This window comes from Apteryx mantelli, chromosome 36 (assembly GCF_036417845.1).
Source record: "Apteryx mantelli isolate bAptMan1 chromosome 36, bAptMan1.hap1, whole genome shotgun sequence".
NCBI lineage: Eukaryota > Metazoa > Chordata > Aves > Apterygiformes > Apterygidae > Apteryx > Apteryx mantelli.
In genome coordinates this window covers 32990-48432 of record NC_090013.1, presented here as the reverse complement: position 1 = coordinate 48432, position 15443 = coordinate 32990, and the positions used below count along the sequence as shown (strand labels likewise).

At 47.9% G+C, this 15443-nt stretch overlaps 2 protein-coding genes across 2 annotated transcripts; both read left to right on the top strand.

Annotated features, from left to right (window-relative positions):
• The first annotated feature begins 406 nt into the window (after positions 1-406).
• On the top strand, positions 407-5675 carry NIBAN3 (niban apoptosis regulator 3). Its single transcript, XM_067314583.1, has 8 exons — positions 407-442; positions 964-1126; positions 1824-2011; positions 2526-2681; positions 2963-3079; positions 3306-3413; positions 4276-4387; positions 5170-5675. The coding sequence occupies exons 1-8, from the start codon at positions 407-409 to the stop codon at positions 5382-5384; spliced, it is 1095 nt and encodes a 364-aa protein (XP_067170684.1). The 3' UTR covers positions 5385-5675.
• A 191-nt stretch (positions 5676-5866) lies between these two features.
• On the top strand, positions 5867-15301 carry COLGALT1 (collagen beta(1-O)galactosyltransferase 1). The gene is made up of 12 exons (XM_067314698.1): positions 5867-6087; positions 6177-6287; positions 6390-6507; positions 7524-7658; positions 7928-8132; positions 8275-8394; positions 9739-9815; positions 10074-10180; positions 10775-10907; positions 11564-11691; positions 12386-12592; positions 13863-15301. The coding sequence occupies exons 1-12, from the start codon at positions 5867-5869 to the stop codon at positions 14128-14130; spliced, it is 1830 nt and encodes a 609-aa protein (XP_067170799.1). The 3' UTR covers positions 14131-15301.
• Positions 15302-15443: the final 142 nt, after the last annotated feature.

The following is a 15443-nucleotide window of genomic DNA, read 5'->3' as shown; positions in this document are numbered from 1 at the left end:
TTTTTTTTTTTGGGGGGGGGGGTAGATTCTTGGTAATGTGCTAATGGAGGATTTGCTGCCAGTGCTGCAGTCTCAAGTGCTCCCACATATCAGAGGGTCAGAACCTCGGAGGAAGCAGCTGTGGATCCAGGTAAATGCACAGGGCATTATTTGCATCTGAAAGTCAATGCTGGTCCCCACCTAGGGTTTTTTCTTTTTTTTTCTTTTTTTTCTTTCTTTCTTTCTTTAGCATATGGTGATAGAACCTCTGCCGTTGGGAGAGCCAGATCCAATTTTGGGATACCTTCTGCCTGATGCAAGCTGCACAATTGCAGCATTACTCGTAGCTCTTAAGTACTAGGTTGTATAACAGTGAAACAGAGAGTGGTTTGTTGGTCACAAACTTACTCATCTGCTTCAAGGAAAGATGAGTTCTGAGATAAAAGCATTGTGGAAACTGCTGGTAGGACTATTTTATTTGAAACTCTACAGCTGGAGAGGACAGGGGAGCTATAAACATGAGCTTCATGTATAAACTTTTTAAATAAAGAACAATTTGGCAAACAGTGCCCATTCCAAGGCTCCTCTGCCTTTTCGGTCTCCTGTGAAACTGCTCTCTTTAGTGGTCCATTGTGCAAAGATAGAGAGCATTATACTGTGTGAAAGGTATGTTTAGTTGTGGTTTGCTGCATATGGGCAATGAGGGAATGATTATAAGGGAGATAAAGAACAATGAAATACTTGATATTTGGGCTGGGTGAGATGATGCTGGATGAGTTGAGAAGAATCTTAAAAGCGTGACACAGATGGAAGACAGCCTTTTGTTTACTGGTGAACCTAGTAACCTAACAAGGAATTTGCTTCTGTTAGAATAGACAGTAATGTTTCCCAAACTTGCCTAAGGCCTGTATGATGCCTCTTATCTTTCCTTTATTCTTTCTTTATGTCGCTCTCTGGTTCACCTGCTCTTTAACGGCCACCCAGTTTCTGCAGGAGGCTTACACACTGATCCTCAGTCAAGTCTCCAGTGAATTCAAAGTTTTTCAGAGGGAGAAAGAAAAACTACAAATTCAGTTGGAGAAGAAAATTCGCCCAGACCTGGATCAGATGCTGACTTTAAAGGATCAGATAGCCAGAAAACTCCAAGGTTGGACAAACAGGGGCAAAAGGCTGGGAGAAAATGCAAAAAATTTGCAGGTTCAAAAAAAGAATTGGACAAATCCATTACATTTTTAGATGCTTATTAAACATGCAGCCTTGTTCTAGCCCAGGAACTCCTTTTGCATCTTAGGCCTCTGCTGTTGATGGCTGTTGAAAACAGGACACCGGGTCACCACTTTGGCCTGACCCAGCAAAGGTGTTCTTATTTTATGTAGTCTGTATTCAGTTGATACAGTCTTTACTTTGCAATTTTCTTGCAGGTGTGAGTAGCGTGCAGAATCATCTGCCAACAGCGAGGCTGGGGTAGGAATTAATTCATCATGAAGTGCTCTTCTAAACAATTCTGTTCATTTTACTGTTGCTTAACAATTTGTTTTAGTTGAAAATCCATATTTATACCAGAAATTCTGATAACTTTTAATATGAGGAACTTCAAGGCTCCTGCCCATAGTTGTAGTCCTTAATTTGTGAACTGCTGGCTTAGATATCACTGTTTTGGGTAGAACAGACCAACAGATACTATGGTTGCACGTAGTAAAACATTGACTGCGGGCAGAAATTATCGGGTGGTGGTTTCTACACAGTCCGAGCCCCTGCTATCTTGGATTTGTGCCTAGTGCATCCAGGGCAATGTGGAGTCTAGCACAATTTATCACACAACCCATAGCTTTCCATTTTGACAGGAGCGGTGCAAAGTCCAGCAGAATCATGCTGTTGCCAGGGAGTGGAGCCTGACCTGGTCTGTGTGATGGAGGAACTCATGCGTCCGATCAGCTCAGGAGCTGAGATGGTACGCTCGCTCTTTGCTCAGAGAGTTGATGAGATGGTCAGAACTGTACGGAACTCTCCTATCGCAGTCTTGCAAAAAGAGGTAAAATACGTGGATGATATGACAAAGGCAACTGCTTTTTTCCAGCTCCTTGCAGACCACATTGCCGTTAAATTTGCAGACAGGAATACAAGCATTCTACCTACTGTGGCAGTTGTCGGTGCAGGATTGATTCTTGAGGCAGCATACTCTTCACTGTCACAATGTTGCAGCTAATTTGCAGATATTGAATCCTGGCAAGAAGGTTCTCACTGACCCCAGGATGAGCTTTATTAAGCATAAAGTCTCTTAAGTTGCATATTACTGGAAAGGTATGCTGGGGAATTGTCACAGTACGCTTTTCTCTTTCTTATACTCTTTCCCTGAGCACATGTAACCGGCCGCTGTCTCGCTGCCTCGTATTCCGGAGAGAATCTGAGGCCTGACCGGAAATGGAGCAAAGGAAGGAAGTGGGAATAGTACAGAGCTGGGGCTCCAAATGAATTTGGGAACAAATATTAAAAAGGAAAAGGGACACTGTATACTGCCTAAGTAATGCACTGTTGCTCTGATGTAGCTTCTGACACTTGGGAGAACGTCTTGGACGCCTGAAATCATGCAGCCGTGTTATGAGAAGGCTGACGTTTATAAAGAAAGTCTGCAGGGACTCGAGAGGTTTGGCTTTCACAGCGTGACAAGCTTGGTCCTCGGAGCTCAGAATCTCATGCAGCAAGTAAGTGGTGAAACTTTGAGAAAACATGCTTGAAAAAGCTCAGGAGGGCTGACCCTTGTGAGTGAGTTCCAGTCTTAGCTATTATTTTCACTTTTTGTGCTGTCCTTCCATAATTTCTTCTTAGGCTGCCCAGAAGGCACGAAGCAAAGGTTTGAAAAGGTTTTCTCAGTAAAAGAAAGCTGACTAACCGGGAGAGTCACTCCCAGCTGGGGTGAGATGAAGAGTGAAACCCTGGTTCCTGTATGTCTGGTACCTACTCAGCAGACTTTTGTTTTTTACAGCTAATGCAAAATTCCATCTATACCTTCCAGCAGCTTTCAGAGCAACGCCTCAGCCAGGCAACTAACCGTAACCAAGTCGTCCAAATGCTGGAAAATGTCAAAGATCGTGTGCTAAAGGTAAGGCATCAGATGCCTTCTTTGTCCTTCCCTGCGTGTTTGATCTTACTTGGATGCATAAATCTTTGGGCTTTTTGTTTTTCTGTTGAGTGGTGCTGCTTTACTCCAAGTATTTTCCCATATTTCTGTGTGCTGTTTTAACACAACAGATACAGTGGTGGTTGTAGAGAAGGCATCTGACGATTGGACTTATTCTCCTTTGAATTTCATTGTCATCTGCTTGCAGAAATTTGACTATGACAGTAGTTCCACCCGGAAGCAGTTTGCTCAGGAGTGGTTGGTTCAGATTTTTCTTCCTTTTCTGCTGAAGCATTTGGAGTCCAGGTGTAAACTGGTAAGGTTGAACCTGAGAGGGGCTGGAAGGGGTTCTGACTCTGCTGAGATGGAAAGGGGGCTCATATAAGCAAATTTTAGCTCAGCAAAAATAAAATCATTTGGTTCTTCTGGAAAGCTGTGCAAACCCAGCAGTTTTTACTGGGTGGCTAAGTGGTTTGTCTTCCCTTCAGTACAGCTTTTCCCTCTCTAGTATTCTGGTGTTTAGGAACTGTACCGTAACCCTGAAGAAAAAGAGTTTTTAAATAACCCGTGCCATCACAGCCCTCTCGCACAAGGCATCCAATAAACTTCCTCCAAGTGGGTATAAGTCCTATTCTGTTTCACACCATAGATGTGACTGTCACTTAGAGATTTCACAGAACATTCTCCTCTTCCCCCTCCCCCCTTTTTCCTCTGCTGCCTTGTGCCAGAATGCTGCTTGGACCGATTCCCGTTGTAGCTAGTCCTAGTGGTGGTTTCTGGATTGCCCTTACTGAAGGGCACTCTGCTTTGGAGAAAATATTTCTGTCTCTGGGATTTGAGAGCATTGATTGCTCACTCCTTTCTTGTTCTGCCTGATTTTTAGGGAGTCTTAACTAATTTCTGTAGGTTCTTCCCATCCTGGCTGCTGATTGCACTCTTTCCTTCTGATAATCTGCGAATACAAATGATGTGTTACACAAGATCATATTTAGGGAATTAGCGGTTGTCAAGCAATGGGTAATTAGAGTGCCTTCAACAAAGAAGCAAATGTTAGAGGAATAACATGTTTTGGCTTAATTGAAATGCTGTCAGACCAATACTGGCCCTGATCATATGTCTTTGAGCTGTATGTGATACTGATATTGCCCAATTTTCCTCTCATGTATTTCCTTTGGTAGGAGCTGCCAAAATATGAAAGTTACGTGTTTGCTGATTTCAGTGGCATCATAAATGTGGAAAATATTTATGAAGAAGTGGTTCTGGCTGTATTGCTGAAAGCCATTAGCAAAGGTAAAGAAATTGTGTTCCTCTGAAAGTACCAAAGCGGACTGATTTACAGCAATTGTTCCTTTGCCTTCTGCTAAAGAAAGGAGGGAATATCCTGAGACCAAAATATTTACTGCTGCCAAGCTTGTAACTTCTGCTTTGTTGTATGCAGCTGATCGATTTTTTTTTTTTTAAGCAGTTAAACAGTGGTTTCCGTGTTTCTATGTTCAAGTTTCTTTCCAGATGTTGCCTGTGGTTAGAATGCTAACGTTGCCAGAATACTAATGTTGAAATAGCTTATTCTTGCCAATTCTCTTTCCCTCCCCCACTGTTCCCACTTGCTCACTGTAACCTCTAAACCTCCTACTGGCCAATGTGAGCAAAAAACCCTCATTTTACAAGCATGATGTCATGGGAGGGCTGCATATTTACTGCTTCCTTTTAAAGTGTTGAACAGAAGAGCTTTTATGCTAAGGATGAATCATTAGTGTAGTCTGCACATCTGCTACAATTGGTTCCTCTAAACACACCGGTCTTAATGGTCTTTTTAAATTCTATTTAAATACATTGGGGGGAGGAGGAAGAGCAGAAGTGAACCCTTGGCAACAGTATTTTAAGTGCCTCTAAAACAGTTTGCACCATGCTGCCACAGTAGAACTTGGATGGGCCAAGTAGTAGTGACTCTTAGAAGTCATCTCAGATTTAAAAACAGATATGCCTGTGTCAAAGGCAGCATTTGGAAGTAAAAGTTTGATATGTTACTTATGTTTATTGATGTTTTACATTACTTTTGGTCCTTGTTTCAGCCCTGAAAGAGGCCTCAGGTCGTAACAAACACAATCTTTACCGTGACAGTTTCTTTTGTGTTCTGGAAAGCACAGACGACCTGCTCCATGAAGTGACAGCCCAGGAGCTCTCTGGAATAAGAATGGGAGCACTGAGTAGCAATAGTATGTTGGATGCTGTAACTTTTCCCACCTGCCCAGTCAATAAATCAGCCTCAGGTGAGAAAATATGGTAAGGTACAGGCTCAGCTGAGGTTGCAAGTCCTTCCAAATGCAAAGGTGACATATGCCTGTGAGGCTCCTTGCTGGTGTAAAGAAGCAGAAATACAAAGTATGGCCTACGCACAGACGCTGAAGGCAGCAGCAGAAGGCTTCAGAACAGGACAGCCGCGTTACGGGACCTCTGGGACAAAACAAATGTGATGTGTGAAATATCCCCTTGTTACGGATGAAAAGCTTCTGGGAAACGGAAACCCCCCGGGTGAATGTTCTGCGGACAGCGATGCTGCCAAAACTGCCCCAGGGGAGGCGGAAAATGTGGAGCAGGGCGGGAGGGAGACGTAGCATTAAAGACGTTTAGCCATAGCCTTAAGGACATGTAGCGTTAAGGACGGCCGCGCTGCGCTCTCCCCCCCCACCGGGAGCGGTCTGGGGGGGGTGAAGGGGCGGGGCCGGGGGCGGGGCGCTGCCGGAGGGCGGTGGCGCGGCGCGACGGGCCATGGCGGCGGCGGCGGCGCGGCTGCGGCTGGCGCTGCCGCTGCTGCTGGCGGCGGCGCGGGCCGGCGCCTACTTCCCCGAGGAGCGCTGGAGCCCCGAGTCGCCGCTGCGGGCGCCGCGCGTGGTGGTGGCGCTGCTGGCGCGCAACGCGGCGCACTCGCTGCCCGCCGTGCTGGGAGCCCTGGAGCGGCTGCGGCACCCCAAGGAGCGCACGGCGCTGTGGTGGGGCCCGGGCCCGGGCCGAGGGCGGGGGGCGGCGGGAGGCGGCGGCGGGGCGGGCGAGCGGCGGCGGCTGAGCGCGCTTGTTGCAGGGTGGCGACGGACCACAGCGCGGACAACACGACGGCGGTGCTGCGCGAGTGGCTGGTGCGGGTGCAGGGCCTCTACCACCGCGTGGAGTGGCGGCCGCTGGAGGAGCCCCGGTGAGCGGCGGCGGCGGGGCCGGGCCGGGGGCAGCAGCGCTTCCCGGGCCCGAGCGGGCCGGGCCGGCGGCCGCCGCCTCACGGGTGCTGCTTCCCGGGCAGGTCCTACCCCGACGAGGAAGGCCCGAAGCACTGGTCAAACTCCCGCTACGAGTACGTGATGAAGCTCCGGCAGGCGGCCCTGAAGGCCGCCCGGGACATGTGGGCTGACTACATCCTGGTAAGGGACCCGCCTGCCCGGGGGGGCCCTTTGGGGCGCAGGTGGCCGCTGTCCAGTTTATGTCCTGATGGCTTTGGCTTATGCTAGGTAGTGTTTGTTTGCTGCTGATGTGGTTAACGCGCTTGGCTCTTCAGCAGCGTCACAGAAGCGCGCGAAGAGCTAGTTGTCGCATTAGTAACTCGCGGTCTGTGCGGCCCCTGGCATTCCGGTTTGGGTACTGGCCAGTGCGTTGTGACCTAGCAAGTGAGTTTTATTCCTGCGATGCCCCGAGAGATTGCAGCCGCTCGCTCCTTTCTCGGGGTTGGACTGTGCTGCTGACTGTGCAGCTGCTGGGTAACGAGTGCTGCTGCATGCTCTGAGGGCCCTGGCAGGGAAAAACAAACCATTTTGAAAGCTCCAGTGCTTTTGCTGCTGTTGTGCATGTCGTGTTGGTTGCTGTTGAGTCTTTTGAGAACTGGGGATGTGTAGGAACAAACAAACAAAAAGTTGCCCTCGTGGAAATGCCATCTTGGGTCTGGAGGCTCGTATGACTGTCGCGGATGATCTAGCTGTTGGGGTAGCTGCTGTTTGTCATATGTTCCCTTTTGCATTTCTCGTTCCCACGTGTGAAAATTTCCTTTGGAGACTTTTGTGAACTCCTTCCATGTTCCGAAGAGGGGTCCTCAGCTTTCTAGTTGAGATATCAGCTGCTCTGTAACATCGTGCACATGTGCTGGGTTGTGCCCTGGGCACCCTGGTGCGTGGTGACATGCATCTTGGTATGCCTTGTACTTTCTGGGTGGGAACAGTCACTTCATCTCCTAATTTCTAGAAGGAGAAGAAGTGCCTGTCAGCATTGCTCTGGCTTTGGAGAATGCTGTGTAGGATGCACCATGTACAGTCTTGGGGGTAGCCTGCAGGGCACGTGGATAACCAAACAGAAAATATTCACTGAATGGCATGCTAGACTAACGCTAAGAGAGACCGGCTGCATTGCGACTGACCGCGTGTGTTGGGTTTCTCTGTGCTTGCTGCAGTTTGTCGATGCAGATAACATCTTGACGAATCCAGACACCCTGGGCTTGCTGATGGCAGAGAATAAGACCGTGGTAGCACCCATGCTGGATTCTCGTGCCGCCTATTCTAATTTCTGGTGTGGAATGACTTCTCAGGTAAGAGATGGTCTGGGTCTCTAGCTCATATTATTTCTTTGCTACCCTCGTACTGCTCTGAATTATTAGTAGTAAGGGTGCTAATCTTTGGGGAGTTTTGTGTCTGGCTCTCCCTGGCTCCTGCTTGCTTTAGAGCTGCGCTCTCTTCCCCTCTGTGCTCCTCCCTGGAGTTTCTTTCTGCCTTGGCTTGGGTAGCTCTGCAAATGTGGGATGCAGAGAAACAGGAAAAGCAAACCTAAGGGTTTGTGTGTGGATCTTCCCTCTCTCAGGGTTATTATAAGCGCACTCCTGCCTACATTCCTATTCGGAAACGGGATCGACGTGGCTGCTTTGCCGTCCCCATGGTGCATTCCACTTTTCTTATTGACTTGCGGAAAGAGGCCTCCCGGGACCTTGCTTTCTACCCACCGCATCCCGATTACACCTGGTCTTTTGATGACATCATTGTTTTTGCATTTTCCTGTAGGCAGGCAGGTGAGCTAGTGGGTAATGGCATACTACTGTTTCTCTTTAGCTCAGTCTGAAGGATGTTTTTATAGTCTTGTAATGGGCTGGATTTGTGAAGGAGTGGGAGTTGAGCAGTGTTTTATTTGCTATACATGTGTGTTAATTTTAGAAGTCCAGATGTTTGTTTGTAACAAGGAAGTTTATGGCTTTCTTCCGGTGCCGCTAAGATCCCACAGCACCCTGCGGGATGAGATGGAGAGTTTCATGCATGTCCAGCTAGAGATCATGGGTAAGTGGTACTGGGACTGCTGTGGGTGGAACTGAGGTCTATGGAATTTCAGTTCAGATCTGCTCTGTGCTGTGTTCAAGGTGTACTGCTTTCCTGGGGTATGCCTTTGAGTCTTTCAACCCTCTTGGATTTCTGGGTGATTGGAGGAAGAGGTTAAGGGAGGAATAGTTAATACAGCACATTCAGAACTGATCTGTGCCTTACGAAAATAACCCTGAAGGAGGTTTGGTGTCTCCTGTAGGTGTGAAGGGGGTGGTATAGCTAGGCCATTTGACATCTGGGTAATTATTATTTTTTTTGTGCCGCATGAAAGCAGAGACTGTATCTTCTCACTTTGCTTTTTCCCCTCCCAACTTGCAAGGCCTGTGGTCTCTCTGGATTGCAGTTGGCTCCACTGACTTCTATTTCAGCTTTTCCTCTCCTCAGCCTCTGGTCTCAGGAAGGTCTCTGTGGCAGCACGCTCTTGCCCTGGCATACGCAAGCAGTGTTCTGAAGTCTCATGTTTACAGTACGGGGAGGGGAGTATTTTGGAGCTTGCTGTACTCTCTCTTCTCCCTTGGGTATCCCGCTGCCTGAGGTTCACAGTATATCTTTGTTTGGTCTTGTCTGCACAACGGTTCTTTTACGAAAGTAGAGTCTCTGCTAGTATTTAAAAGGATGGGACTGAGTTGCATGAAGGAACATCTTTTTAAGTGTGAACATTTCAGGAGAGGTAGCCCAGGTCTCGAGCCAACGTTGTTTTGTAACAGTGTTGTAAATCTGAGGCTCTGATGCCAGAGGTTTATTTGCAGTTTTCTTTGGCCATTTTCAGACTGCGTGTGTTCCTTCATGTTTCACAAGTTTCATTCTTGTCCACAGAAGCAGAATATTTCTGTAAATTCAACTCTAGTCAATGGTCTCCTGTTCAAACGTTCTCTTACTCGCTCATAGATCTGAGGCTGGAAAGCTCTTATATGAAGAGGAAAAGTCTGAGGTGAATAAAAAATGAAAGTATAATATAGTAACTTGGTCGATCAGCAGTAAAAGCTAAGCATATCTTTCCTGCTGGATGTGTGTGGGGGATTGACTTAGTATTAGCAGTTGGGTGCTTTGCTGTTCTGGCAGCAGAAAAAAGAGGTGAAGGTCACAGAAGAGGGGTCGTGCTGTTTTTTTCTCCATCCCCAGTAGGCTAACAGGACTGTTTGTATTTGATTATGTTTAAGCAGTTGTCCTTGTGTAGCCATAGTTGCACCCTACAAGGAATTGGTGCCACTGCTGGAGATCCCTTGATTGTGTCTATGTGCTTTGAATAAATGCTTCGAATAAAACAGAATGCAAACGGGTTTCTTTATTGTTTGCCTTTAGTGAAGAACCCTCCAGCAAAGCCTTCGCAATATGTATCTGTCCCACCCAAGATCCCTGACAAGATGGGCTTTGATGAGGTGAGCTCTGTGCTCTTGCTCTGTATGATTGTGGCATTGAGATGAGGAATGACGTTTAGCTTGCCTGAACTGAGCTGGTGGGCTACCCTCTTGGTCACGGGTGCTCTGACTGGTCTGGATGGATCTGTTGGTGAGCGCTGGCTGTCTCTGCCCTTGAGTTTCAGGCGGAATGTGGCAGGATCGCCGCTTAGTCTTTATCTTCACCCGTACAGCAGGAACATCCCTGCACATTTGTGACAGCAGACTTTCTGTTTTCAGGTTTTCATGATTAACTTGAAGCGCCGGACAGATAGACGAGACCGAATGCTGCAAACACTGTACGAGCAGCAGATCGAGTGCAAAATCATTGAAGCAGTGGATGGCAAGTGAGTCCCAAGGATCCGGCTCGTGCCAGTACAATTCCCGGCCATAGAAGGAGCTGGGACATCTCAAGAAGGGTCCCTGGAAAACAGAACTCGGTGGGAGGGGATGGAGGATGGCAACATACATTTCAAAGGAATGGTGCTTTTGGAAGAGGAGGAGGAGCCGGATTTTGTCACTGGTGCCTCCTGGTCCCATCTGAAAGGGCTCTGCCCAAAGAAGTCTGTCAAGGACTGTGGGGCTTTTCTCCTTCCGTTCTCCCCATCATGCTGTGATTGGAGATTTGGTGAATAGCACTTGGATTTGGATGCTTTGATCTCTTCTGTGTGCATGCGCACAGCCTCAGGGGAAGGCAACAAGATGTTGGCTGAGTAGCTCTGCCAGCCATTGCCGTATTATAGTGACGCAGGCTGCCTGTGTCCTGCATAAACTTGCTGAGGGTAGCGAGAGTCCTGAGGCCTGGGTTTGATTCTCTTTGTGGAAGACCGGTAGAAATGGCTTAGGGATTGCCTGGGAGGAAAGTTTCATCCGAGATCCAAATCTGGCGGTTGTCTCCTGTTTAATAGGAAGGTGCTAACCCTTGTTCTGCTGGTTTACAGAGCTATGAACAGCAGTGAGGTAGAAGCTCTGGGAATTAAAATGCTGCCAGGTTATAAGGATCCATACCACGGCCGTCCACTCACCAAAGGAGAGTTGGGTTGTTTCCTCAGTCACTACAAGATCTGGAAGGAGGTGAGTGAGCGAATGAGAAACTGTTCTAAAGAGGGCTTTGGGTGTCCTGGTGCTTCTGCACGAAAGAGCACTCACTGGCTATATGCTTGCAATGTGTCAAACTATCGCTGATGGTCCCTCTGCTGTGGGTTTGCAAGGGCACAAAGGACAAGCATGGACATAGGTTTTGTGGATGAGGAGAAGGGGAAAGATGTGGGAGAAGTGTCCGCTTGAGACATTTGAGAAAGCACTGTCCCTGCTTTGTCAGAGAAAGGATATCTGCAGGTGCTTTTTTGGCCACGCGATTGGCATGAGTATTAGGAGAATGATTTATTGGATCGCACCACAAGTTGTGAAAAGGATGTGTGTGGAGGCTGGCTTATAAATTAGGCTTCTGTCTGGCTGCTCTTGGTAACTGGACGAGTTCCTAATCCTGATGACAATGAAAGGGAGCCTGTATTTTGTAGCTGTCTTGAGAAGGCAAAATGTAGGGATGAGACTGATTTGCCATTTCTGCAGGTCCCTGCACTGTTGTTGGTTCTAGAGTTTCTAGTCTTTATTGCAGTAGCGGGAGAAATAGGAAGAGGTCTTGAGCCGGAAGGAGAGAAGCATGGCAGTCAGTGTTGGGGTTTTTTTTGACTTGCCTTTAAAAAAAAAATCTTCTGCTAAATTGCCAGATTGTTGAGAGGGGGCTGGAGAAATCAGTAGTGTTTGAGGATGACTTGCGCTTTGAGATCTTCTTCAAACGGCGCCTGATGAATCTCATGTATGACTTGGAAGAGGAGGGTTTGGACTGGGATCTGATGTAAGTACAGAAAATTGAAAAGTCAAACTTATAATTATGAGAGGGAGCCTCATAATGCATAAGTAATGATTTCTGCAATGATGCATTTGCTGCCATATATTACTGCCACAAAAGGCTTGTGCTCTAAGGGAGAGGCATATAACTGGTTAAGAAAACCAAAACGAACCTGCCTTCTCTTTCTGGTGGTTGTCACACAGTTTTATAGGTATTCAAGGAAAAAGATTGTGGGGAGGGGGAGACTGTTTTGAAAGAGCTCCAGCTGAGGAGACAAATGGCATCCTGGCAAACTTGGGAGCAGCTGAGACTCTTTCCCTGTCAGCTCCTTTGCACTCGCGCCTGGAAGCTGTGCTTTTTGGTCACAGCATAGGGCAATTTGCTGAGGGTTATGCCTTTTCTTTCTGCCATGGAACGTCTTGTTGAAACTGTGCGCACCCTGCCTGCCAGAAAGTCAATTCTTTTATTAAGCTGGGAAGTTTCTTCCCTGTGGTGTATAAGCACCTGGCTCCTCTGCTCTCTACCTGTAGTGAATTACTGTAGAGACTAGGGTTGTCCAAGTCTTGCCGCCCTCAGCTCTTGCTGTTCATGTCGCACAGGTACTTGTGTTTCACCTGGCACCTCTTAGCTCAGAGCCTGGCAGAGCTGGAATGTGTTTCTAGAAGGAGACTTAATTTTGCACCTTCCTCTCCTCTTGCAGTTACATTGGGAGGAAGCGGATGCAGGTAGAGCATCCTGAAAAGTCTGTGCCTCACGTGCGGAACCTCGTGGAAGCCGATTATTCCTACTGGACTTTGGCCTATGTGATTTCACTACAGGGAGCTCATAAGCTGCTGGCAGCTGAGCCGCTCTCCAAAATGTTACCCGTTGATGAATTTCTTCCGGTCATGTTTGACAAGCATCCTGTGTGAGTCTGAACTGCCTTCTCAGGGGGCCTCTGCCGGTGTCGGTAGGTGGGGTGGGTTAGTGACAGACATCTTGGGAATTGCACTTTGAGGAAGATGTTTGCCATGGGCAGAGCTCCAGTGCAAGTGCTCCTTTTGCAAGTTTGAGAATGTCTCCAGAGTTGGTGTCCGTTTCCCCTGGAGAAAGGCTCTTGACATAGTCTTTGTCTACCTCGTAACAAATTCAGAAGCACCTTCTGTTTCCCAGACTGTGACTCATTTTGATAGTAACCTGTAGATTTGGTCTGGGGATACTGTGTCTGCGGATCTTTTCAGTTTCCTCGGGCCTTGAGAGGGATTGATTTTGTTCATTTGTTTTTTGAAAAGCTTTCAAATGTCTGTTGAAAAAGGAGGCCTACGTAGGGCTTTTTTCTTCCATTTCTTTTTTTCCCCCTATTTTTAGTTTTTCATATAATAGCTGTATTTTGTCAAAACTGGAACTCCTATGCTGTTCTAACTATGTTCAGAGCCGCACAGTGAATTTACTGAGTTACTTAAATGGCTGTGCGCTCTGCTAGAAGCACATGCAAAAGGGACATGCCGTAACCCTTCCGCAGCGGGGTGGCTTGGTGTCTGTAGAGGGATTTGGTCCCTAAGTTTGCCCATTGATGCAGTTCCTAAAATCTCTGCCGTTGTATTGCGGCAAGCAGACCTGCAGCAGATTCTTCCCTGAGTTGAGAAGCCGCCTCACTGGGAGGAGGCTGACAATTGTTTCATCTGCCCTAGTCTGGGCCTTTGCCCTTAGACGCTCTTGCTGGATATTACCTGCCTCTGGATAGCATTCAGTAGCTGTTCTGGACGTGCTGTCACACGTGATAATTCCTCTCTACGTGGCTGTATAATGTGGTCAGACCCCCACAGAGCTCAGATATGGCTGGAGCGTGCAGAGAAATTTGACGCTGACCTCCAAACATCTGACTAGCTCTAAATTCCTAAAGCTACCAGATCTTCTGCAGCTGCTGCTGCCCTTCTTTGGGAGAAAGAAGGGGTTTGCAGGAAGGCAGTACTTCCGAAGAAGGGGCTCAGTTATGCAGGTGCCTGAAGTAGCTGGGAACTGGACCTGAAGGGATCATAGTGTTCTGCTGGTGTCCCTCCCTTGGAGGGACTGCGGATCGAAAGGTCGAGCAGGTTATGATGTGCTGCGCAGGGTAAATTAAGGCTGGAGGTGGACTGTAAGGTGAATGTGGGACATATGAGGCTATTCTTTCTTTCTTTCTTCTGTTTTGTGCACAGCTCTGACTACATGAAGCATTTTGAAAATCGGAATTTGCTGGCCTTTTCAGTGGAGCCACTGTTAGTTTATCCAACTCACTATACCGGTGATGATGGCTACATCAGTGACACGGAGACCTCAGTGGTGTGGAACAATGAGAAAATAAAGACTGACTGGGATCGTGCCAAGTCCCAGAAAATGAAAGAGCAGCAGGAGCTGAGAAATGAGGCCAAGAACTCAGATGTGCTACAGTCCCCTCTTGACAGTACAGCTCGAGATGAGCTATGACCAGATCAAGCCTACTGTAGGGGATGGACAAAAGGACTGGCTTGTAGGGAGGAGCGGGGGTAGATGACGAGAAAAGGTATAACATTCTTTCTGCGGGGGGGAGGTAGGGGGATTGCTGGGGCTTCGTTCTCTGTTCAAGGATGGTTAGGTGACAAAGCTGATGAGGGTTTATGTTTGAAGCCCTGCTGACCTCCAGTATTTTGGGATGCGAGGAGGAGAATGCTGAAGAAACTTGGCCAGGCTCACTCCGTGGTTCCTTTCAGCTGTCGCTCCTTGGTGCCGAGACCCTTATGCAGGCGACTGCTGTAATGTCAATGCTTTCTTTTCCATTTTGGAAGTTGGTACTCAATAGGAAAATTGTCTTCTGGCTTGTGCTGCTGCATACGTGTATCTGTGCTGGGAATGTATCTTGTGATTGATGTTGACTGAAGTGTTGGAAAAACATGGTAAAATGCAGCCAGGTCTGTAGATTATAGCTAACGAAATTCCCTGACACAAGCTGAAGATCCCTCTCTGTATAAGAGAGATATTTTTCCTCTTTTTATAAATCTTTGGCTATGACTTGAACAGTCCCGTTTTCTCACCAGTAGCCCAGAGCGCCTGGGGAAGGAGCACGGCACAAGCTGAACTCTGTTGAGCTCAAACTCATTTTTTAAGTATTTTATTGTAGAGATGCTTCACAGCCCTGGAGGCTGAAGTTGGTTTATAGTATGGGCAGCAGTTTTGGAAACCTGTGGCTGCCTACCCTAAGCTTCTCAGGACCTGGAGGAGCCCTAGGTCTGTTTGCTCAATGTGACCCTTTCCCTACTCGGTCTCTTCTTAGGGAGGTCATTGCTATTTGTATTGTGGGTATATGTCCTGTGAGCTGGAGTGGGACCACTGACTTTTCCTACTGAAAGCAAGACTACTAAACTTACGGTTAGTGGCTGGAGTCAGCCGTGATGCACGATGCATTGCAAGCCAGAGGGGGAGAGGCTGAACATCCTACGATTTGCCTGGCATTTCCCGTATGAACACAGTCAGTTCCGTCCTGAAAAAGAAATTAGACCTACCTCCAAAATACTTAGGAACGCCTCCCGTTTCTGAAGGGTTGTGTGCTCAAGAGCTAGCATTTCCCCCTCCCCCCCCCAATGAAAGTGTCAGTCTAATAAAAGTCATTACCTCTTCTACAGCACTCGTCTCTGGTTTCTCAGGATGCGTCCGGGCTGCCGGCTGCGCGAGGGCCTGGCGCGGCCACTCTGGCCGCTGCTGCGGCCCGGGGGCTGCTGCTGGCTGGGCCCGGCTTTGTGATGTGGGGCCCTGTCTCTGCCCCT

Bases quoted from the DNA above. Each gene is read 5' to 3' on its own strand.
- NIBAN3 (XM_067314583.1), top strand. From the start codon at position 407: ATGAGTTCTGAGATAAAAGCATTGTGGAAACTGCTG. The intron at 3,080-3,305 runs GTAAGGCATCAG...ATCTGCTTGCAG, and splicing joins TCAAAGATCGTGTGCTAAAG to AAATTTGACTATGACAGTAG. The intron at 4,388-5,169 runs GTAAAGAAATTG...TCCTTGTTTCAG, and splicing joins GCTGAAAGCCATTAGCAAAG to CCCTGAAAGAGGCCTCAGGT.
- COLGALT1 (XM_067314698.1), top strand. From the start codon at position 5,867: ATGGCGGCGGCGGCGGCGCGGCTGCGGCTGGCGCTGCCGCTGCTGCTG. The intron at 8,395-9,738 runs GTAAGTGGTACT...GTTTGCCTTTAG, and splicing joins TGTCCAGCTAGAGATCATGG to TGAAGAACCCTCCAGCAAAG. The intron at 11,692-12,385 runs GTAAGTACAGAA...CTCCTCTTGCAG, and splicing joins GGTTTGGACTGGGATCTGAT to TTACATTGGGAGGAAGCGGA.